The 24197-nt window shown below is 46.3% G+C and overlaps 1 protein-coding gene across 1 annotated transcript; it reads left to right on the forward strand.

Moving 5' to 3' along the window:
* Positions 1–1804: 1804 nt before the first annotated feature.
* On the forward strand, positions 1805–23132 carry LOC138203874 (E3 ubiquitin-protein ligase TRIM39-like). The gene is made up of 9 exons (XM_069158878.1): positions 1805–11918; positions 12671–14600; positions 15952–16418; positions 16562–16753; positions 16894–16989; positions 19217–19450; positions 20434–20581; positions 21659–21685; positions 21825–23132. The coding sequence occupies exons 2-9, from the start codon at positions 14453–14455 to the stop codon at positions 22361–22363; spliced, it is 1851 nt and encodes a 616-aa protein (XP_069014979.1). The 5' UTR covers positions 1805–11918; positions 12671–14452; the 3' UTR covers positions 22364–23132.
* Positions 23133–24197: the final 1065 nt, after the last annotated feature.

Consider the following 24197-nt stretch of genomic DNA (forward strand, 5'->3'; position numbering starts at 1 on the left):
CTGAAAGCAACTCCCAAGTGGCAAAAGTGTCTGAAAGTCCAGCTGTGTTTCCTCCGCCGGCTGTTTTCCCCGCTCGTGCTCGTGCCCGTCCCGCTCCCTCCCCCCCCCCCCCCCCCCCCCCTGACCTTCCACCGTATAAGAAATGTGACATTCTGCTGTACGCAGGGATCAGACCGCTCACTAATTTTCCATGAGCTAAGCAACCGAGGCAAGGCGGCGTTTTGGCAGGAAGCAGCGGCGTGTCAGCCAGGAAAAAAAAAAAAAAAAAGTTGGCTGCGGCGGAACCTCAGTGCGACATTTGCTCATCAATAACCGATTCCAGCGGCCGGAGGAACATCCCATCCGTCAACGCGCCGTTCGGTCAGCCGCGGCGCTCGTATAGATGCGCGCTTCTCTTGTTCCCCCTGAGCTGTGAAATACCGCATACCATTTCTTTTTTTTTTTCTACTCCAACGTACCTGAAATGAATTGCGCACAAAAGGATTTTCCGTTCTCGCCCGAAGGCAAAGTTCACCTGCGGTGCCTTGCAGCTGTATGCGCAGTAGAGATATAGACAGCCCAAGGTTATTCATAGTGCTCTGATTCAGCGTGATGAAACAAGCCCCCCCCCCCCCTTTTTGTCAATTTCGCTCCTCTTTTTCTGGGGCAATCTTATCAAATAAAAGGAATCGGCGTTTCCTCCAGAAAACACAAACTATCGTGCTTCACGTTCTTAAAGTGCCCACTTCACTTTATACGTTTTCTTTACTGCAGTATGTTTTTTTGTTTTTTTTTTGAAGCAGGCAGCAGCTTACGCTTTAATGTTTATCCCAGTTCACGGTGTTTTACGCGGACCTAAACTCTCTACGATAAGCTCGTCTTTTGCCAAAGAGGATTTTTTTTTATGTGGAATATCTCGGTGCATTTCACCCCTTGGGAATACAACCGTTAAATGTCTGTGAAAAGGACGAGGTCCTTGAGCTCTGTGAACATAAAGGCTGCTGAGTCTCAGAGTGTACCGATCAATCTGATGGGTCTTGGGTACACAAAGACATTTTTTTTGCTGACTGGACACGTCGTAAGGTCATTTTTTTTTTTTCCCCTTTCTTTCTTTTAATGGGGATCGAGCTGTTATTCATAACCGAACAATTGCAGCGACATCTTTGGTTTCACAAAATGTCCTTTGCTTTTTAACAAGCGCAAGATTTTTTTTTATGAGATTTTCCGGCTTGCCTGCACTTATCTTACTGGATGTGCTGTTTGTTCATCCACACTGTTTGCAGAAGTCACTGCGGATCAGGCTGACACGCAGTGTGTGTTTTTTTTTTTTTAAAGCACCATCAAACACAGATTTGTTACCGTCAGTTAAGTGCATTCAAAGTCTGTAGCTTACACCGCTTCTTTTTCAGTTTTTGTCGTTTTTTTTTTTTGGTCTTTGTTGTGATTTTTGCCTCTCAAATCGAGACATATCGTTTTGGAAGAGACGTTTCCTGAACCTCCGATAGATTTTTCAAATTTTCCGCTCCCTAGACAAGCCCGGTTCGGTCAAGAGGAAAAATAACCTGCAGAACTGCTAAAAAAAACCCTCGAAGTATTGACAGACACTTCCTGTCTGCTCCGCTGCGTATTAACCTCTACTTTTCATCCTCTGCCCATCCCCCCCTCCCCCCTCCTCCTCCTCCTCCTCCTCCTCCTCCAGAGAAGGCATCGGCAGCGAAGCCTCAGGAACAAGAGGAGGAGGTCGACATCGACCTGGAGGCGCCGGAGACGGAGAAGGCAGCTCTCGCCATCCAGAACCAGTTCAGGCGTTTCCAGAAGAAAAAGAAGTAGAGTGACTGACTGTGATTATAAACGGAAAAACAAAACAAAAAAATGACGAAAAAGAACAAAAAAAACCCACAAAAAACTTTCCGCAGATGTACAGAATTACAGTAAATGATTGAGAGTGGTTTGGGAGGGCGGTGAGGGAGGGAGATGGGGGAGGGGTGGGAGGGCAGTGTGGGGGGGGGGGGGGCGAGGTGACGGAGCAGGGATCTAAACTGTTCAGGATTTATTGTCAAATTATGCAAAGTGTCATGAAACGCCTTTTTGCATGATGGGGTGAAAGGAAGAAGTGGGAGGGAGGGTGGAGGGTGGAGGGGAAGTTAAAAAAAAAAGAAAAAAAAAGGGGAAAAGGTGAAGATTTGGAATTTATAATCTCGCATGACGAAATACTGTAACCTCCCGTCACCACATTAACCTTCGCAAACGTCCCCGCATTTCACCCCGCGTGTCCCCCCCCGACGCTCCCCGAGCATTTAACCCCCCCCCCCCCCTCCCCTCCCCTCCCCTCCCCCCCCCGAGAGTCCTCGTCCCTGCTACACAAAGCCACGGCACACACACACACGGCAAAGGTGTGCTCACTCGCGGGCGAAACACTTTTTCCTCTGTCTGGCTGACAGAACAAGCACACGTCCTTCAACGCTGATGAAACAGGAACGCACAAAGAGAACACGAGCACACTCTCTGGTTTCCAGGTTTCCTTTTCTGTTTCGGCCTCCGTTTGCCGTCACAAGGCTTCCTTTCATTCTCTCTCTCCCGCTCTGCGCGGATAAAAATAACCCGGAGTAACTGTCTCAGGTGTAAAAATCACCTCTGCGTCGCCGCCTCTTGCGTAAGGCCTGACATTGGATAGCCGCTGCCAGTCTGATCTCACAGGTGACGGAGGCGGTGGTCATGGCAACAGGCTGCCAACTCGACTGGGGGGGGGGGGAGGGCAATTTGCCGCGGGGCGAGATCAATACGTGGTGGAAAGTGGGCGCGCCGCGACGTCACTCGCACGTACCCGCGGCTAATCATTGCGACGCATCGTCGAGTGTCGCCGTGACGACGGCCCCCCCCCCCCCCCCCTCCGGAGCTCGTAGCGGTCCGCCGGGGACACGCGATGCCGTTTAATGTCAGCGGCCGCGGGACGAGCGGGTGGAAATTCATTCAAATATTCATACCCGCTCCTTTAAAAACAACCCCTTCGAGTGGCTTCAGATGAAGTCGGGTGTTATAAGATCTGCGGAGGCTGCGGTCGCGGCCGTCGCCGCCTCCGTCACCGATAGCCGAGGCTTTAATTTAATTAAAGACGTAAGGGAATACTTTCTCTCACACTTCTCGTGCTGTGAATTGACTTTGATCCGTGGCCGGTAAAATCTTTTGAGCTGGAGAAGTCGTGAGCGACCGCCTCGCCTTCTCCAGCTTTTCTGTTCTCGCCGGTGCTTCTGTCGTGAGCGCTGACAACCGGGGAGGGGGGGCTCAAAATCTTTCCTTTTTTTGGGGGGGGAGGGGGGGGGGGGTAATTGTGGCGAGAAAGAAATACGTCACCGTCATGTTGCAGATAAGCTAAAGTCAGACGTTTTATTGGTTGTAGCCAACGTGTTAAAAATGAAAAGAGTTTTCAATTTGAAACTCATTGCTATTAAAAGCAGAATGTTTTGCTTCCACGTGGCTTCTTGTTTGTACTTTGAAACATTAGTGCGACATCATTTTACACGTAAAACGTCATATTTAAGGACTAAGAACGACAATTTCATCTCGAATTAAAAAAAAAAATTCTTGAGATTATGTTAAGCATAAAAGTTCCTTTTGGACTTTGGAAACAGTCCTTTGAAGTAAAAAAAAACAAAAAAAACACCAAAAAAACCAGCTTTTTCAGCCCAGCGGGTCAGAACGCAGGTCCGAGGTCGCCGGTACAGAAAGACATTCGCTTGTCCCGACGGCCGGCGTCGCGTCGCTCCTCCGCCATAAGTCACGTTCACGTCGTTTTAAAAACGGCGACCGTCTACGGCCGGGAGCTCTCAGCCGGCGCTCGGTGCCGGGTTACCCGGCGGCCCCCCCACGGCCCCCCCGCCGGTAGGTAACCCAAACCTCCGCACCCTTAAATAAACGCTTGATAATGATTGGGAGCAGATGCCAGCCTCGAACCTGAACCCTCTCACCTTCAGATCAGACGCACTGCAGCTGCTGGACAGAGATGGAAAGAAAGACTTCCCAACAATTAACAACAACAACAACAACAACAAAAAACGCCCTTACTGTCCGTTAGACTCGAAGAAACATCCAAGCACGCTGTACAAATTAATAATTCCTACAATATAGGCTATGTGTATATACATATAATGGGACAACACACACACACACACACACACACACACACACACACACACACACACACACACACACACACACACACACACACACCTGTTTCATCCACATCCACCCCCCCATCTCGGATGTATGTAGCACACTGAACTGCTTCTAAAAAGCCAGACTATCTCTTCATTGCTTTAATAATAATAATCTCACTAATTACGAAAATTATTATTGGAATGTAACCTCTTTTCTATTTCGAGGACAGGAAGCGGTCGCGAAAGAAAAAAAAAAAAAGGAAAGCGCAACCGGCGCGAAGCTGCCGCCCGCCCGCCCGCCCGCCCGCCCGCCCGCCGGCTCGCTCGTCTCCGTCACGGTCCCGCTGCGTCCTCCTTCCTTCACGGCGTCAAAGCAGATTTGCCGATGACATCACCTGAGTTTGATATCAAACGCTCCCCTTTTTCTCTCCTCCTGACAGGATTTGACACGCTTTTCAAATAATTACCTGACGCACACAAAGTAATGCGGATTTAGGTGGATTTGATTTGGCGGCACGCTCGATAGACACATCAAGTGAAAAGCACATGGTTCTTTAAAAAAAAAAAAAAAAAAAAATTACACAAAATAAAAATTCCTAAATGTGTTTGGGCGTATCCAGCGGAGACACGTTTGTACTTGATCTGAGAGGATTAATACCAGTGCAAAATACCGCCGCTGACATTCAACCTCCTTTATATACCCGCGTGGTGACATCCAGCTGTTCCACATCACAGCGACGCACCGCAGAGTCGTGTCACCTGAATTTGGTCAACATACACTTTCTCCGAGTGCTATAAAGGCCCGGAAAGCGCGTTTTCTTTTTTTTTTTTTCAGTCATCTTGTTACTGTGAGTGATGGGTTCTCACATAATCCCCATTTCTCTAATGAAATTCAGACTCTTGGGATATTTAAAGAGAGATTTTGGATCTCAGAGGTGAAGGTCACTGGAATAATGGAGACAGCTAAACGTGTCTCCTGTTTGTCGCCGTATACTTTAGATAGCTGGCCTCAGAAAAATAGTAAAACTCCTTCGAGTCACTGTCATTAAAAGGGACAAATTGTGGTTCAATCAATGTAAAAGACTTGTACCTACAAAATCTAACATTTTCTTACTTACTTACAGTTCCATCAACTCTTTCCAATTCTTTTCTGTTCTATTATTTCTACCAAAAACAAACAAACAGACCAACGGTGCCGTCTGACGACGTTTTCACAGCTGAAAGTTCTGAACCGGGGCTCATGTAAACATTTGATCGGCTTCGTTCGGTTTACCCGTCCCAGTGACACACCTGTGACTTGACGTCGATTGGTTCGTAAGACGGCGCGAGTCCGTCGGTCCAGTAGCCGTTTCCTGTTGGATAGAGGACAGTGAAAGAAGAGAGTCATTAAGTTGCCGTTAAATTTGAATTTACTCGCGTTCCTCCCTGAACAAAAAAAAAACAACAACAACAAAAAAAAGGTTATCTGTTTTTTCAAGCTGAGTTTTGGTTTCTCCCTCTGACCAAATTACAGTTAAGCACCCTCCTCTTCCTCTCACGTGCTGCTTGACGCTCGTCGTTAATCAGCGAACTGAAAAGTCCAAAAGGCTCAGATCAAACAGGGAAGCTGTGAAAGGATCCTGCTCGGAGTCTCCGTCTGGAGGCTCTAAATAACTACCTGTCAGAAGCTGAAGAACCTTAATGTTGCTTGGCAACAGACTCAAACTCGAGGAAAGTAACGCCGAGCCGGTCACCTCAATGTGAAACGTGTGCTGCGATGAGCCTGGTGGATTCGAGGCTTCGAGGTCACTCGGGCGCTTCGCCGGAGGCGTCCCGCGACTGAAAGGTCGCCGGTTCGATCCTCACAGGAGTCGTCAGCCGGCGCCGCCTTTCGGTCGGTCGGTCGGTCGGCCTTCGAGCGGCGTCGTGTGAGCTGAAAAACGCCTCGGCTATAAATATCAAGGTTTAAAACAAAAAACAAAAAACAAAAAACAAAAAAAAAAGGGGAGAGATGGAGTTTGATGCAAACTCCGGCGTAAAACGTAAAGTCGATAAAGCCATCGAAGTCGCGGTTCCCTGTGATCCTGCGATCGCACGCAGTCAACCCCCCACCCCTCACCCCCACCCGCCCACCCCGAGTTTAAATCTCTTTCCTACAATCGGGCAGGGATTTCCCTGACCGACCTTCGCTCCGCTCCTCACGCGCAGCTAATAAACTGTTAATAAGCCATTTGTGCGGACGCACTTCGCTCCCTCAGCTCCGGTCGTTCTCACGCGACCAGGTCGCCGCCGCGACCAGGTCGCCGCCGCGTCCCGCCGCGTTGTTCGGAGTGTGGCCCGCGAGCGTCAGCGACGCGTCGACTCGCATCGAAGCTTCGCATTGCCCCCGTGTCTCGAAACGCTGAGCTGCCCCCCCACCCCCCTCCCCCCCCCCGCCCGGTGGACATTTCTTTCCCCTTTTGTCGACGCTTTTGTGTTTTTTTTTCTTTCGCTTTTGTTCGCCTGACCTCGTTTTCACCCCCCCTCACCCCCCCCCCCCCCACCACCACCACCACCCGAAGGCGAGCGAACGCGGGGGTTTCGGCGAGCGCAAGCGCGCTCGCTTGTTCGAGAGAGAAGGTGGAAGGGTACAAAGCTTCGTCTCACGGCTGTGATCATGAACGAATGGAGCGAAATAAGAGTTTGTTTTTTGGCTTTTTTTTGCCCGAGATTGGCTTTAAGTGAAGTCCCCGCGTCCTTCCTTGAAATAACCTCCCGACGTCACGGCGAGACAAGAGCTTTTGTACATAAACTCTCTGCAGGCGTCTGTACAGCGTCTCCCTGAAAAAAAAAACCCACACAAAAAAAACCCTAAAAAAACCAACCACGCTTGCTAAAGTAATATTCTCCTCCGCTTGCATACGTTTATCTACATTCACTTCTTAATATGCTTGACAAGAATATAATGTGCTCGATAAGCGGGAAGTAATCGGTGCGGTATCGCTCGCGAGCGGCTGTTTGGGCACAGCTTTACAGCCTAGAGATGACGTCAAAGCCATACTTTAGAGAACAAAACAACAACAAAAAAAACACAAAAAAACACCCCCCCACGTATATTTAGATAATCTCTTCTTGTACATCCTTTCTTTATGTTGTCTGTAGTACCGAAAAAGCGACGGCGAAGCATCCCCGACGACGAATACAATCGGCTGTTTGACGAGAAAACTAAAAAAAAAAAAAAAAACGTGTAAAAAGTAGGATTTTTAGTTCGTCTTTGAGATGATTGTACGATCACAGCGTGGCCAATCAGTGGCCACTTTGTCCTTTCAGGGAGGCATCTGCCAATCAGGAAGCTCTACAGGGCCACCCGCTAATATTCTTATTGCCTCGTTAACTCCTTCTACCACGACGATTGATGCTTTATTTATTTACTTATTACGTTTCTATAACTTGCGTGGATCCCGACGTTGTTGTGAACTCCCTCCGACCTTGTTTTTGTTGTGTTCCTGACGTGAAGGCATGTGAACTCCATATTTGTATGTTGTAGACTATTAATTCCCCCTCTTGTGTATTTTGACATTTCAATCTATGACGTGTTGTTGTTGGACTTTCGGGACCAAAAAAAAAAAAAAAAAAAAAAACGGTGGCCGAGGTGAGGATGCACAAAAAAAAACACTCCCTGTATTGTGTTTTCTGCACTAAATAAAATTTGCTGCATATCGCTTTGAACTCGAGCCGGCTGGTTTCATTTTTGTCAATTAGCATTAAAAAAAAAAAAAAAAAAAAAAAAAAAAAATCAAAGATACGAACGCTGATAGTTAAGGGGCCATTTTCTATGGCTTTATTATACTAATGCAAATCTGAATGTAGAGCTCCAAAAGTCACTTCAGTTGCTTTCAGGAGATCTCTATGACCCGGACCCTTTGGGGGATTCTGGTATTGCTATGAGTCCACCACCACCACCCCCACCACCACCACCACCCTCCCGCAGGAGCTAGTTTCAATCCGGCCCCCTCTGGGTGCTGTTCCAGTTCAAACAGGCCCGTGGACGACCGAACCGGCGTCGCTCATTTCAGAGCTGGAATTCAGTAAATTAGAGCACTCAATTACACGCCGGGCAAATAGGACGCCGTGTCTTTGCAAATCCCCTTGACACAAATTAGTTTAAATTACAAGAGCAAATAGTACAACAACCAAAAATGAATATGACTGTTTAAAAGTAACAAAAACGACGTGATATGTAGTGCAGCCTTTGTCAAAGACAATTTGTCTTGGACGTTAAAAAGCTGGATTGTCCCGACACCGGACATTTGCTGGTACTATTTTCTTTTATCTCCCATGCGTAGTAGCTTTTAATCACCTCAAACGCTGACTTTAAATACGAGTTTCCCCATATTGCGTTTGTTCCAATCAATTCCTTATTGAACCGCAACCTCCCTCGCGGCTCTATTTCTCCCTGCTGACGATCAATTTCTCAATCGATCAATAATGCTTCCTATAAATGTTTCCATAAATCACTACGGACACAAGAAGCGGATGTTCACGCCGGCCTCGGGGTAGAGATTAAGAGGCCTGCAGTGGTTTTAAAATCCCACCTTCACGGCGAGTGACAAAACGAGAGAAGCTAATCTCGCGTCCGTTCGATCGCCGGCGTCGCGACGCGGGACGGAAGAGGAGCTCCCGTTACCGCAGATGAGTTTTTGGTCGATACGCACGGTGTGCGTGTTACGTAAAGAAATAAAATAAAACACTGTACGAGGTTAAAGTTCACGCTGCTTATGCAACTAAAAAGCAGGGAGAGGGAAAAAAAAAAAAAGAGAGAAAAAAAAAAGAACAGAGGGAGGTGTGTGTGGTTGGGGAAGAGAGGATGAAGCTATGTGTCACGGCTTTGGAAATAGTTCCAGTTAGCGTATGAATGCTGTTTGGATAAGTAGCTCGGATCAGGGACGAATGGAGAGAAAACAGCTGGACTCGAGATCCCTCAGCTTCGCCTGCCTTCAGCCCCGGATTGCTCTTTGATGTTGCATTTCATCACTCGGCTCAAACAAAAGAAAATCCTGCAGCTAAAACGAATCGCTGCTCAATAGTTTCTATTTTTAAAGGCCTGGATTTTCTTCGCGTTCATTGAACCTCGTGATCTTTAGCCTCAAAACGCCCGGCGCAATCAGGAGACGCGCCGCGGCGCCTTTTGTCCCGGGCCGCCTTCGCGGGGACGATAAGTCAAATTTGCGAGACGCGAGAGCCGATCAGACGGCGTCGGGTGAGATCGGATCACATCTGAGGGGAGAGAGGGGCGATGATGCTGCTTGTCAAGCGCCCGGCGGTTTTAAGCTGTTTAAGCAGAATGTGGTTTTCAGAAAATCCCACGTTGGCCCGAAAGCGCGCGCGAGCTTCTCACGTCTCAATTACATTTAAAAAAATACAAAAATACAAAAAAATACCAAAAAATAAAACGACACCAGTCATCAAAAGGGACAAACGGCATGTGATGCATGAAAAGGTATTACCTGATACGGGTGTGATACACATATTACAGTCAAAGAGCTCACTGGAGGAGATTCACTACCCTCCATCCAACTCACACACACACGCACACACACACACACACACACACACACACACACACACACACACACACACACCGGCAGAGAGAGAGAGCACACATGCAGCAACAGGCGAGATCTGAAGGAGCCGAGCAGCTCACAAATTTGAGTGCCGCATGTGAATGAAGCGCTGCGGTGTCGTAGCTTTTCATCGCACAGTCACACACAAAAAAAACCCAAAAACGCTTAAATTCAATTCTTTCAGCGCCGACATTGTGGTTTGATTATCGACATTCGGCAAAAGTATAAAAGCAACACTGGTTTTCGGGCCACATTTGCTATGAGCCGAAGAAAAAAAAAAAGGATCTACGACTTCCATTGACACAAAAAGGTTTTATTTCTCTCAAATTGTGTTAAAAAAAAAAAAAAAATCAATCAACAACCTGATGGACTCTTAAGGGAAGGAGATCTGCTTACAGCAGATACTGACCTCTACCGGAGCTCATCTGTTTTCCAACTGGAGATTTCCATGTCCAGAAATTGACCGTACAAAAAGAAAAATTCAACGTTAACAAAACCAAATTTAAAATAAAATACCAAATATCAAACATTTCTGAAGCAAAAATAAAAACAACAACCCCACATTTAAAAAAAAAAGAAAAAAAAAAAAAAGAGGTTACTCGGTAATTTGTAGCGTGCTCGGTTTGCATTACAAGCTATGTTCTCTCTTTTTGTTTTTCATTCACGCTTTCATAAAAATGAACACGAGCGACATTCGGTCGAAGCTGGAAGCGAACAAACTGCTCCAATCCGGCACCGGTCGTTCCCGCTGGCCGGGCCAGCTGACTTCCCGCTCATGTGCTTCTTCCAGACTTTCCAAACATGACTGAACTGAACGGTTTAAATTCTGACTGCAGAAATGGGTAATTTCACGTCTAAGACGGACGCTCCTTTTCCGCCGGGTTTGTAATGATGCAATTCGGCCGCCACGCCGAAAACTGTTGACCACGTCTTCCTCCGTGTACCTTCTGAATCTGAACTGGCGTCGCCTCCAAAAAAAAAAACCCTCCTCGTGTCGCTTCCGCAAATGAACGTTCCTTTCGGAGAGGCAGCGATAGTACGTCGGATTTTTCAGCTACCAAAGAAAGCAGAAAAGCGCACGCGGCAGTTGGAGGAATCGACGAGTCAGCGCCAACACTGCTCCCATCACACGGTGTGCAGCTCACGTGTTCAGAAACGCATTTGAAGTTAACTTGCCGCGCTTTGGTGCCCTTGAGCAAGACGCCCGAGACGACGTTCGCGCGGGCGAGGCCGGCGGGGGTCGCGCACCCTCGTCGGTTTTGTTTCGGAGGGTTGTCCGACCCGGCTTCGGCTTATCGTCGGGACCGGAGACGGAGCCGAGTCGGCGGACTGGATTCCGATCGACACGGGGCGGGTTGAACGTGGGGCCGACGACCGCCGGCATCGATTCGAAAGGCGCACGAGGGGCAGTCGAGGAGTTCAGAGACTTCTGCTGATGAACGGAGAGCGCGGCGAAGCTGCAGCCTTCGAGAGGAAGCGTTCCAAGTTACGTCGCTTCAGCGCCGTCAGCGCCCGTGGACGTTGACGCACCTGGGGATTTCGCCACGGACCTGAAACTTGAGCAGAGAGCGCGGGTAAAAATGTGGTCACAGCAACATGCGTAACTCACGTGGTGGTGATGATGATGATGATGATGATGATGTTCAAGCGACGTAACCTCACACACTTACTTCCGAAGGTTATAGCTTCGCCCTGCTCTGTTCACGTCACAGTGCTGCACTCCGTCGGCGCGCAACAGGAAGAGTTTCTGAACTTTCAGATTGTCCTTTTTTGTCGTATTGGTACCAGCTCTCCATTTCACTTCCTCTAAAAAGTCCAAAGAGAAAACACCAACTGGGATCTGCACGGTGTCTCGTTGTGTTATTCGGAGCGACTGCCCAGAGTTTCCCCGCCGAGAGACGTCACGTGATCAGATCGAGGAAGCGTCGTTTCAGCTGTTTTTATTTATTCTTTTGGGTCCTCTGGTTTGCTGGGGCGCAGCGAGGTTATCAGTAACATAGGGAGCGTGACACTATCCGCGCTCGCTATCAATAACGCTCACTAGCGCTACCGTATCCCCCCCCCCCCCCCCTCCCCGAAGGAGGTGAGAGCGCTGATACCTCCTCTCCAAGAAACCGGAGAGAACCCCGAGGAGGAAGACGGAAGACGGCAGATGTGATCCGGAGGAGGGAGGGAGGACGCAGAGGAAGCAACATGCTGAGATGTGAGGAAAAAAAAAAACTATAGAGAGGGAGCTCACTGGTTGGTTTTGTGTTCGAGAAGGATGCCGAGGACAGAAAAAGCGAGTCGAGCAACAACAACAAAAAAAAAGAAATTCTCGAGACCTGTGTTTATTCGCAGGCAGGGTTCTTCAAATTATAACATGAAAGCAAAGAGATGGAGGTGCAACATGAGGGAGTTGGAGAGAAGAGGGCGGAGGAGGTGGAGGGGGGGGGAGGAGGTGGGAGGGGTGTTCAAGATAGGGGGAAACAGTGCAGTGGAGCTGCAAGCAGAGACTCTGCTAAGTGGCGGAATGCAGTGAAGGAGAGGGGGGGGGGAAACAACAGGAAGCGATCGGAGAGAGAGAAAAACGAAAGGAGGGGAGAGACGGCAAAAAGGGAGAAGGGTATAGCTTCTATTTATAGGCCTGAAGGGAGAAAAAAAAAAAAACCCAAACGTTTGGATAGGGTTATGGAAAATGAAACAATGAGAGAAGGAACAAAGGGGCAGTAACAAGAAAAGACAGGCAGATGGAGGGAGAGAGGAAGATGAGAAGAGGAAGAGCTGCCAATGGACAAGAGAGAAGAGAGGAAGGAAGAGGGGGAGGAAAAATAGAGGGGGGGGGCATACGTTTACCTTGACTGACACTGCGACAGGGAGGGAAAGCAGAACCCCCCCCCCTCCTCCAAGAAATTGTAGCTCCATAACATCATGCGACATAATCTCTGCAGTGGGTTTTGTTGTGTTTTTTTGCAGGAGGGCCACAGGGAACGTTACGACGACCATGCAACGATGCACAATGCAAGCGCGCAGGTCAACGTGACGTGCGTTGCACCAGTGCATATCACAAGACATTAAAAAAAAAAAAACACTGCAAATGCGCACGGATTCGCTGCAACTATTGAGATTTAAAAAAAATAAAATAAAAAAAAAATAAAACAAGTTTGAAACAATTTAGAACTAATTGTTGCTCAAAGCCAGCAGGGGGGAATAAAGTTTCACAGCAGAAAACGAAGGAAATGAAGACGTACGAGAGGATCGATAACGCGCAGCGGATAAATAGAGCCGCAGTGACATTTGCAGGAAGTGAGGAGGATCGATATCGTCTCAGAGACCCGGACAAGTGGTCATTTTTAGAACAGGACCCTCCCCACCCCCCCTCTCCTCCTCCTCCTCCCCCATCTAAAGTGTTATTGACATCAATGCTGTCAATACGCTGCAGTGCAAAGGATAAATCCATCTTTGAGACCTGAGTGGTGGGAAGCAGAAATAGAAGAGTATATATATCTATATCTATATCTATAGATATCTATATCTATCTATAGATATAGATATCTATAGATATAGATATATATATGCTGCTTTGTGATTGTCAATTATGTGACAATATGTGAATAGCCTCAGAATTTCCGCCTGCTCTGTCGTTGTACTCAAACGTTGCTATGGGCGACAGCATCAGCTACTGTATAGGGCAAAAATGCATGATGAATGTAAAGTGTCTGTCGGCAGGAGACGGGTGTTTTAATCACCCCCAGCACGAGACCGCCCACTAGTGGTGGATATGAGGAATAGCAGCTTCATGATGCATCTGACTGTGTTGTCTGCGTTCAACTGAAAGCTCCTTAAAAAAAAGAATACGAATAAAAGATACTGCTATTGATGTTCAAGGCTCTCCACCGTTTATAATCCATTTTTTGTAAAACTGCTGAAGTGACTTGATAGCAAAAATATGAATGTCTTCATAGGAGACGTACATATCACAGTGTGCACGAATAAAGGGGAAAAAAGCAGATCAAAGAGCAATAAATATCTAGCTTTTAAAATTCATAGTCCCTCTTTTGCTCAATCACTGCATGATTGCCCCCAAAAAGGGCTTTAAAAGTGATGCATAAATGAAAAATGTTGTCTGTTCAGTGTTTCTGCCCCCACCCACCCACCCACCCACCATCCCCCGTCCCCCTCAGCGTGTTTGACAGTCTGATAAGTGGAAGAAGATTTGATGAAAATCCGCATGAAAAAGACTGATAAACTGCGGTGTCACTGAAGGCGATCTGAACACTGGAGGCGATTTGATAAATTGAGCTATTTCTGTTCGTTTATCCGCTCCGTCATTTGTCACCGAACGCGTCGGCGGCGTCATTCATCACACTGGTTATCATGCTCGGTCCCTCCCCAACAGAGCTGGAGAAAGTCTAGAAATGTGCAGGTTTGTCACTTGTACCGAGTCCCCTTATTGGCAGGAGCAAAAACGAGATCAGAATATAAACGTAGAATTGAAATGTCACGATATCGACGTACAGGTTTTCACCAAAGTGCAGTTTTCTCTTTAATTATTCTGAAAGAATACATGAAACATCTTCAAAAGTGATAACCTGGTATCACCGTGACTCATCGATCTGGCTGTGATTATCTTTGAGAAAGATTATAATGGCAGAAACTCAGCAGCAAACGGCGTAAAACATCAGCAAAAACTCCCCTGACCCGGTGATCTACTTCAGCGGGGCCATAGAAATCAGAGCGTGATAACAACAGGAGGGCATGTGTGGACAGTCGGGCGTGTCGCGCCGAGTGGGAGGCCCCACTTCAAGTTTCAGGAAGAGCTCAGCAGCACCTGTCGCTGCTGTGATCCACAGCAAAGTACAACGAGTGAAGGATTGCGCTGCTCCACGTCAGCAAAACATGCAGAGTGAGTTCCACTTTTTACTGCTTGTTTTTTTTTTTTAGTCGTGTTTATCTCTTCTTTACACCGCTATGTTTTCGTGAATCTAATGTGAAGTCGAGTTTTCTGGTCGAGCTTGTACCGTATGTACAAGGGGAGAAATGAAGTTGGGACACAATCTGCTCGAAGAAACTATTTGAGAAAGCCTCTTTGAGTGTCATTTTAATTCAAGATTAAAGCTGAGAGTATCTATTTGTGTGTCTAAAATAAAAATGAACAGCTGCCCGACAGCTGATTAAACATTTGTGATATGACGGGGCGGGAGCCGATTTGTTTGATTCTCATCTAAATCAAACCTCGGAGCCTGACAACAGTTTAGATTTGGGTTGAACTGAAGTCCAGTTAAAACTCTGCCAACAGTAAAGGACTGATTGAGTCCAGTGTGAGTTGTGTTTTCCTTTAAACCGGAGGCCGGTGCAGTCAGTTAGAAGGTCCTGAGTTTCTGCATTCCTTACATAGTTTTTCCACCCGCCGCTGAGAAGAGAGGCGCTTTTAAAAAACACTTCCTGATTTTGTGACACTTGGTTTGTTACTCAATGTCAGATCTTTTTATGTTTTTTTATGAAAAAAGTTTTTTTTTTTTTTTCTTTAATCAAAAATCAGGGAGTCTGTCAAAGTTAAATAACAACGGTAAATCAACTAATCCAGCAGCATTGGGTCGGTGGTTCAATCCCTGGCTACTCCTGTTTACATGTGAGAGTGAGACGCTGTTTAAAATGTAGGTCCATTTCTAAAAAGACTAAAGAGGGACAACTTTACTTAAACTTCCCGGACACTTTTCCTTTGTTTCAATACCTCGGAAAAGAAACCGAGAGCGTTAAATCCTCTGAACATAGGCCTACCGAAACACCCGCATTCAGGTACAAATATCGTTTTGTCTCTCTGCGTCCGCGTCTGTCCTCATGACGTAACGAGTTTTTATCCAATGAGTCACCGCCAAAATACCACTCAAACACCTAAACAGCACACCAACAGCTTCCAAGAACACTAAAACATTACGACGGTTCGAGGTGACTAAAGAGTGCCTTTTAATTTCCGTGTGACACAACCTCACAGTTTTCTCCGCCCACACCGAAACATTCGTCCACTTAGAGAGCGTTTTGGATAAACTTCCTTTTGGCTAAGAAACATAGTCAGAAAAGAGTCCTGAAACTCAAGGGAAGAAAAAAAAAAGAAGCATTTTTGTGTGCGCACTCTTGCACTCCCTTCAGTTCCTCGATATGCTGAAGGCCAGGCCCGTCCATCAGTCCATTCGGTATTTAGGTTTTTTTTGTTGATCTGGAAACGTACCTAAAGTTGTAATAACTCTATCTTCCAGGCATTAGCTCTTCGGGGGGTCAAGTCCTCTCCGAGGACCAGTTCTCCTGCTCCATCTGTCTGGAGGTGTTCGTGGAGCCCGTCTCCACGCCCTGCGGCCACAGCTTCTGCAAGGCCTGCCTGCAGGGCTACTGGAACCACAGCAAGAAGTTCCTGTGCCCCATGTGCAAGAAGAACTACTCCAGAAAGCCCGAGATGAGCGTCAACCGGGTCCTGGCCGAAATATCCACCCAGTTCCAGGGGCTGGTGATGGCCGGAGGCGCCGAGGGGACGGCGCAACGGGGATCCACGCTGAATCTGAACAAAGGTACGGGCCGCAGCGGGTCTCCGGGGACGGACACCGGGGAGTTCGCCCAGCCCGGGGAGGTGCCCTGCGATGCCTGCATTGGACAGAAGCTGAAGGCCATAAAATCTTGCGTGAACTGCCCCGGCTCATTCTGCGAGACACACCTCAGGCATCACAAGAAGGTCCGTTTGTGGCTTGTAGTTTCGTTTCAGGATTTACAACATGTTTCCTTTTCCTTTTTATGCGTGTATCTAAAAATATTCACTGGATTTCCCCTCCCGCCTCTTGTCATCTCTACATTTCATCCCCGCACTCCCCTCACCAGGTCAAGACTCTGATGTCTCACCGTCTGATCGAGCCCACTTTCCACCTCGAGGAGAAGATCTGTAAGAAACACGAACGTCTTCTGAACGTCTACTGCCGCACCGACCACGCCTGCATCTGCGCCGCCTGCGCCGAGGCCTCACACAAATCCCACGACGTGTCCTCCGTCGACCACGAGTTCAAGAAGAAGATGGTGAGCTGTGGTTACATATTTCCTCAAGGATAAGTGATTCCAATTGAATCGAACTGTGCCGGAGCACACGTTTGCTTGACTGAGATTTTATAAAGCTGTGTGGATATTGACTTCGGTTGCTTTTTTTTTTCGTCTTACAGAATATTTTGGGAAGGAAGAGGTCAGAGGTGAAACACTTGATCAAGGAAAGAGCCAAGAAACTGGAGGAGATCAAACAATCCATCAAGGTCATGAAGGTGAGTCCACTGAAGGCTTCGTGGCGAGTAGATGACAGCGTGGTTACACGACATCTTTGTCAATGATCATGGGGTTGGAATTTAAAGTTGGTTTCCACGAAGAACGTAAGCTGCTAATGTTTTTTGTTTTTCGCGAACTCAAATCAAATCTCTCAATTTTGGAAACAGTTTAGATTGGATTTTCTTTGGACCACTACTTATCAAAAAGCTGTATTTTATCGGAAGTAAATGGTCCCGACAGAAGTTTCTATGAGGAACGCTCAGACTTGTACGGAACAAAACAACCGCCACAAAAACACATGGTGCAACACAACAATACTCGGAGGCGGGACTAGGCCCATCTTCGAGGACGGAGCGCTCGTTTGAGGACGTTAATGTACAAATACTGACGGCCTGAAAGAAAAGTGACAAGACGCCATCTACGCCAGACTGGGACGACCATCACGCGACAGACGAGGCGGTCTACGACACCGTTTCTCAGCCGCTTCCAACGCAGTCCTGAGATCCCTCCCGAGGGAGCTCAACATCCACTCACACCGGGACTCGTGCGTCCGCTGGGACGGCTGGTTGGGTCTCACGCGAGACCTCAGTGACCGGAACTCGGTACGAGAGTTGAAACGTCTTCGAGGACCTGGAACAGAAACTTTCAGAGAACACTTACACTAAATCGTTGCTTTTACACTTCAGGGTAGATCAGTACTTTGTGCCCACGATTTCAAACACGTGTTTGACGCGTTGCTGTTGTAAAATGCTTTTATACTGCATGTTAAATATTTGCCCAGGACAGGACTGAGACACGGTTCACTTCCAAAATCGCTCAGGTTTTCACCGCTCGTACAAAACGTTGACTTTGCTGTCAGAGAATAGAAAGTCTGCTTGGCCAGGCTGCTGCTCACATCCATGTCGTGCCTCTCGTGCTCGGTGGTGACGGAGGAGGAGGCGGCGGCGCGCTAAAGCACTTTGTTCTTCTCTTGCGTACACAGACTCAGATCCACGTCTGAGGCCGTCTAACCGGTGACACCAGTTTAAACATTTACCTTTGGTTTCTCACAACCTGTTTTTTTTTTGTTTGTTTTTTACCTGCAGCCAGATTGCAGTCAAACACACCCGAAGACTTAAGAAATTAAAACTCAAAGGATCACACACTCCAGCGGTTTACATTCCAATGGAGAGCTGAACCCAAGAGATCCAATCTTACCAGGCTAAAAGTAAAACGGGTGCTGGGCTGTATTTTAGATTTTAAATGTTACACTGAGAAGCTCTGCAAAAAAAAAAAAAAAAAAAAAAAAAAAAATTGACTTTAGAGCTTTTTGTCCATTTGAAAACATTTGTTTTTTGCACATTTTATCTTCACATTTTTCTGATTAGCAAAACTCCTCAGTTTTACCTTTGGTTTCTTGTTCTGTGACATTTTTTGAATCTACTTTTACAAATACAAAGAGGATTCAGTTACCACGGGGTTGAATATCAGGATGTCCACTGTACAAACACATGACTGCACATGTGCATACAGCTGCGTGGGTCCAACCGTGTGCTACTGACAGACGTGGTGATAAAGGCCATTCAACTTTGCGGCATATATACATTAAATAACGTATCAATGAATATAACGTGCACGTTTCTGTCCACTTCGGTTGCTGTATAACTTTTGTAGTGGAGTAAAACCCAGGACTGGAAATGTTGAACATTTTTCAGCTTTGAGGTTAAAACACGTAACCTGTTGGTCCAGTTTTACAAGTGGCAGAAAAACACTCGGCAGCAACTGATTGAAAAAAAGAAATGGGATTTCTAAAACGGCAGCATTTCACACGTTGATTTGTTGAAATGTAACTGGGTTTGATTGTTTTATTTGAGGCCTTGTTCTGTCAGAAACTGTATGTGGGAGAGAGACATTTGGAGAAACTCAAGGCCAAAGATATAAAAGACACAAGGCTTCATAAAATGCCATGTAAATAGGACTTTAAAGAGTTAAATAGAGTAGAAGGCAAATCTATTCCGACATGAAATTTATTGTGTTTAGAAAGCTAGAAATATGTAAACGAAATATGTGTAAATCAATACACTTTAAGAATGATGATGAGGTGAAACAAATACAGTAAACTTCTGTAGAATTACTTTGGACTTGATCTGGAGGAGGATTTGATTTGTCTGGAGTTTTTTTTTATTTTTTTTTATCTCGGTTAATGACATCCCCGCGGTGTCTGTTCCACGTTCGCCTCCTTTGCAGGCCGGCGCTCAGAGGGAGCTGGAGGAGAGCTGGATGGTGTACGCCGAGCTGCAGCGGCTGGTGGAGCAGAGCCAGGCGGAGCTGGTGGAGCTGATCGCCGCCAGGCAACGCGAGGCGGAGCGTCACGCTCAGGAACTGGCCAGGGGTTTGGAGAACGAACTGAGCCAGCTGAGGAGGAGGAGCAACGAGCTGGAGGCCTGCGCGCACACCCAGGACAAAGTGCTCTTCCTTCAGGTAGGCGACACCTACCGAGGGACGAACTCCAGAGAAACTGGCGCCCAGCTTTTCTTTCTTTCTTTGTATTTTGATGCAATAAGAAAGAAGTCATTTCAAATTTGTTCCAAGAAGTTATTGCTTCCTTTCTGTCAGAGTAACGATGATCGTTGTCAGGACATGATGCGAGGTTTCTTATTTGTCCTTTAGATTTTATTATAGTTCTTCCATTTTTTTTGGGGGGGGGGGCTATTGGATGCTGACATAACAATTTTAAATATGCAAGCTGGCATTTTAAATATGACTTCATTAGTGGTTCGTCCATCGTCTGGCCTACATTCTAAGAAACACCATTAATATGCATGACACGCATGCATATTACCCAACAAGGGAGCAGGACACAACAAGGGAGCTTAAATATCGGAAGACTAAAGAAATAAGAGTTTTAGCTGCTGTGTCATACTTACAGTAAAGAAAATCTGAGCAACCTTATACTCTCACTCTATTTTATGTCTCAGATTTTTCTATTGTGAAAACTTCACACAGTATTTACTCTAAATTGCAAAGCCAATTATCCAGCAGAGATCCGCGGCTGCACCAGCTGTGGTTGCTGTGAGATTTGAGACACAACATCAAAAGCATCAATGCTCAGAGCCCGTCTGTTATGGACACGCCCCCCCTCCTGCATTTTATCCTGCACTGTTTACATGGAGAAAATGGTGATTCTTTCTTTAAAGACGTCTTTGAAGTCACCAATTAAGACTTTTTCCACCCGGTATGACTGGAAGCAAAGGCTTAAGAATCAAATTAGCTGGTTCAAGAAAGTTTTTTTTTTTTTTTTTTTTTTTTTTACTCTAAATCTGTCTAAATCAATAGAACAGCACTGAACATCTGCATCATATTTAATGTCGTTTTTTTCTTTTTCGTTATTATTCTCTGAGCAGTCATTCAATTTTCATTTCATCTCACTTAGCCCCAACTTTTTTTTCTTCTACTTCCTGTAGAACCAGGTGACCTTGTCCTCCCCGCTAGAGCCCACTGATTGGTCAGTGGTCAGCATCAACACCGACCTCTACCTGGGAACCATCCGCTCCTCCGTCAGCAGCCTCATCGACAAGTTCCAGGAGGAGCTCAAACGGCTGTACGGGAAAGGTGAGGGCAGCTGGCCAAAGACCTTTTTAATGCAACTCATGATAAAACACAAGATGATGATTTGCCGATTTTTTTTTTCCCGAGAGCTTCACTGTGTCCATAAATAGAGTGAATATATTATACGTGAAACATGTTGTGTACTAAAGTCATGAAAGAATGACTGCAAGGTTTCCGAGATGAACTGTCATTACACTACAACATTGCATTACCTGCTCAGTAAATATTCATATGGTATATGACAAATTACACCACCTTACAACACCTAATGGTAGTGTAGCCTCATTCAACAATACTACAAACTGGAACAATTTTAATGAAATGCCTTTATTTTGTAAAATCTAAAGACATTTTTTTTTTTATTGGATTGCCTAATTAGGTGTTTCTGTTATTTTATACCTCCCCTCTATAACAAAATGCGTTTTTAAATTTGATTAATTTGCTCCTAAATATGAATTTTTAAATCAATTATTTAAAAATGCTCATACTCGTGCAGTATTTTTGCTGACAACATGCGTGGTATACTTTCAAAATAAGAGGAGCCAAACTGAAGGGAAAATAAACAGCTGCGGTTGCGTCACGGTGTCCCTGTCAATTAAAAAAAAAGAGGAAGAGAAATCAAGCACACAGAGCACGCGCGTCTTATCCATGAAAAGTTACAGTAAAATCCATCCTCCCTTCGTCTGATGCGAACCACACACGCCGAGCAAATATCCAAAGCGGGGATATGTAGGTCACTGTGCGAACACTTCGGAATAGAAAAGTGACTCATCATTGCACCACACTCGCACATACAAGATGGCTGGACAGATGGAGATGGTGTTGATGCCGCAGTTCATCCGCTTGGAATGACTGCAGAGGCCGCTGACTGACAGCAGCACATGTCTCCGGCATGTACAGCTCTGGATTAGATCCACATGTTTACCGCCCACACGTGCCGTCTGCTTTGACTTTGACGCCTCAGCCGAATGATTTGTTGACTTTGGTCTTTTCTTTTTCTTCTCTCTCCCGCTCCGTTTCTGTTTTTTTTCTCCCTCCCTCTCTCCCTTCCTTGCCTCCCTCCCTCTCCATCGCTGTCAGAGCTCCGGAAGGTGCAGAACTACGCAAGTGAGTAACACTCAGTTTAACATGTTCAGTTCTCCGAAATGTCCACAAGATGGTGCTACTTCCTCACACGGTCTGAGCAGACGAGTTCAGGCGCAGGAAGTCCGCGGTGGTGATGGTTGTTCTGCTCCGTCCCGTCCAGGTGAGGTGATCTTGGACTCCGGCACGGCCCAGAAGCACCTGGTCGTGTCCGACGACGGCCGGCAGGTGAAATACGAAGAGCGCAAGACCTCCAACTCCGAGGGCGTGAAGCGCTTCAACCCGGCCCTCTTCGTCCTGGGCCGGGAGGGTCTCAGCTCCGGGCGCCACTACTGGGAGGTGGACGTGGGGCGCAAGACGGCCTGGACGCTCGGCGTCGCCCGGGCTTCGGCCCGCCGCAAGGGCGAGATCAAGCTGAGCCCCGAGGGAGGCTACTGGTGCCTGTGGCTGAAGAACGGCGAGGTGAAAGCTCTGGCGTCGTGCCGGCTGCCTCTGATGCTGCCGTCTCACCCCGGGAAAGTAGGAATCTTCCTGGATTACGAGGCCGGCCAGATTTCCTTCTACGACGTGAAGGCGCGACTGCACCTCTACAGCTTCCTCGACAGCTTCAGCGAGAGCCTGTATCCCATCTTCAGCCCCTGCCTCACCCAGGAGGGGAAAAACGCCTCTCCTCTCAGCATAACCGCTGTCAAACACAGCTGAGGTCGGCCTAGTCGAGTCGGCAGGAGGCGTCACACTTATCTGAAAAGGGTCGGGACAAAGTGCGGATCGACGGGTTTTTTTTCCCCGTTTGAAACGGGTGATCCTGCCATAAAACACGATGCTTCTCTCCTCAGAGAACCCGTTTTATGACAGCTTGACTTGTTTGCAAAGCGTTTTACCTCAAACAACTTCCAGTCTCATTAACTATGAACAAAGCACGTCATCTTTACAGCCACTACAACACTCTCTCATGGTACTATGCGCCATTGTATTTGCTGAAGTGATTACTTTATTGACTGACATTTGTTTACTTTAACGTATTCCCCGCACGCCGTAATCGCTCATCTCAAATTGTATGTATATAGAACGAGAGATATTATGGTGAGAAACATACGAAGGATAAGAGATCATTCTGCCAAATATAACTTCAGGTTCTGACTTGTTTTTTTTTTTAGCCCAGGTTCACTTGGACATGTTAATATCGGAGTTCGACCTCTCTTTACTACGTATTATTATCTATAAATCTTTATTTAACTGCAGCTAAAAGGCTTTGGAGACTTTACGTATTGACCCAATGAAGTTAATGGATGTCAAAATGTCACGTCTAGAGGGGAATCACATGATTTTTGTACATGTTGTAATGGGCATTACTGTAAAACTTAAAGGTTTGTTTTAAGGGCCATGGAACTGCTGTATGTTCTGCATTTTTACATCAAACAATTGCTTTCTGAACTTGTTCAATAAAGATTATCAGTCGCAACGTTTCTCTTTTATCGCCATCCAAAAGGTCCAACTCCCACGTAGGAGGGGATTCAGTTGATTTGACTCAAACTGCACGAATCAATAGTTTCATGTGAACAACATATCGAGTTATTGTGGAATGTGAAGCTTTCAAACCTACAAAGAGTTTTCCCAATGCAGCACTTCCCCTCAGCTCCAAAAAAAAAGAAGAGCATTTTAAGCATGTTAAACACAATAATTAAATCCGTCTGGCAAAATAATTATAAAAAAAAAAAAAAAAAATGTTTAGCTTGCTTTTTTTGTGGACAAAAATATGGTTTTGAAAGTACAACAAGGACAGGTTGGACATTTTCAAACGTCATCGGCAGAGAGACGCTCAGTGACGTACAAAATAGATGATTAAACAAAAAAAACAAAAAAATGCCTTTTGGATAAATAAACAGAAAACCCATCATCATTTAAACATTTAAAACCTGACAGCCAACCAAAGAGTTGTGTAAATTAAGACTGATTCACCTTTTTATTAATTAAAAAGTTGAGGCCTGTTAGCTTAGGGTAGCAAAGACTGGAAACCCAAAAGAAAACCAGAACTCGTAGTGTTTTAACACTTTTGGCTTTTCTACAAATGAAAACATGAAACGTGAAAATGATACGGTAAGTAGAGATTTTCTTCAATGCGTCAGGCAGGCTCAAGCTTGTGATTGCTGGTCTTTATGCCAAGCTAACCAGCTGCTAAATCATTTATATTGGAAAAAAAAAAAAAGAAAAAAGGTCATATTCAGTTTGCCTATTAATAGATAAGATAAATTCTTTAAAAAGAAAAATTGACAAGACGGTGCTTATCCTCGTTGATGAAGCTCATAACAGAGCCTTTCACACCGCCTTGGGCTTAAGGAGCTGTTAGCCTCGGGCTAAGAAAGCCTTCAAAGGATTTGTCTGGCGTATCAAATAACACACCTTTAACAAAACTATAATTACAGCCATTAAAAATAAACACCAACTTAACTACCCCACGCTCTGAGCAGAAACCCAACTGGACTGCACCGTAACGTGGCCTCTGCAGCATGTCTGTCGTTTTGTTTGACGAGCTCCT

This window comes from Embiotoca jacksoni, unplaced genomic scaffold (genome assembly GCF_022577435.1).
Source record: "Embiotoca jacksoni isolate LCO1_2020_lvr unplaced genomic scaffold, fEmbJac1.0.p SCAF_24, whole genome shotgun sequence".
NCBI lineage: Eukaryota > Metazoa > Chordata > Actinopteri > Embiotocidae > Embiotoca > Embiotoca jacksoni.

Bases quoted from the DNA above. Each gene is read 5' to 3' on its own strand.
- LOC138203874 (XM_069158878.1), top strand. From the start codon at position 14,453: ATGTGTGGACAGTCGGGCGTGTCGCGCCGAGTGGGAGGCCCCACTTCA. The intron at 14,601-15,951 runs GTGAGTTCCACT...TCTATCTTCCAG, and splicing joins ACGTCAGCAAAACATGCAGA to GCATTAGCTCTTCGGGGGGT. The intron at 21,686-21,824 runs GTGAGTAACACT...CGTCCCGTCCAG, and splicing joins GAAGGTGCAGAACTACGCAA to GTGAGGTGATCTTGGACTCC.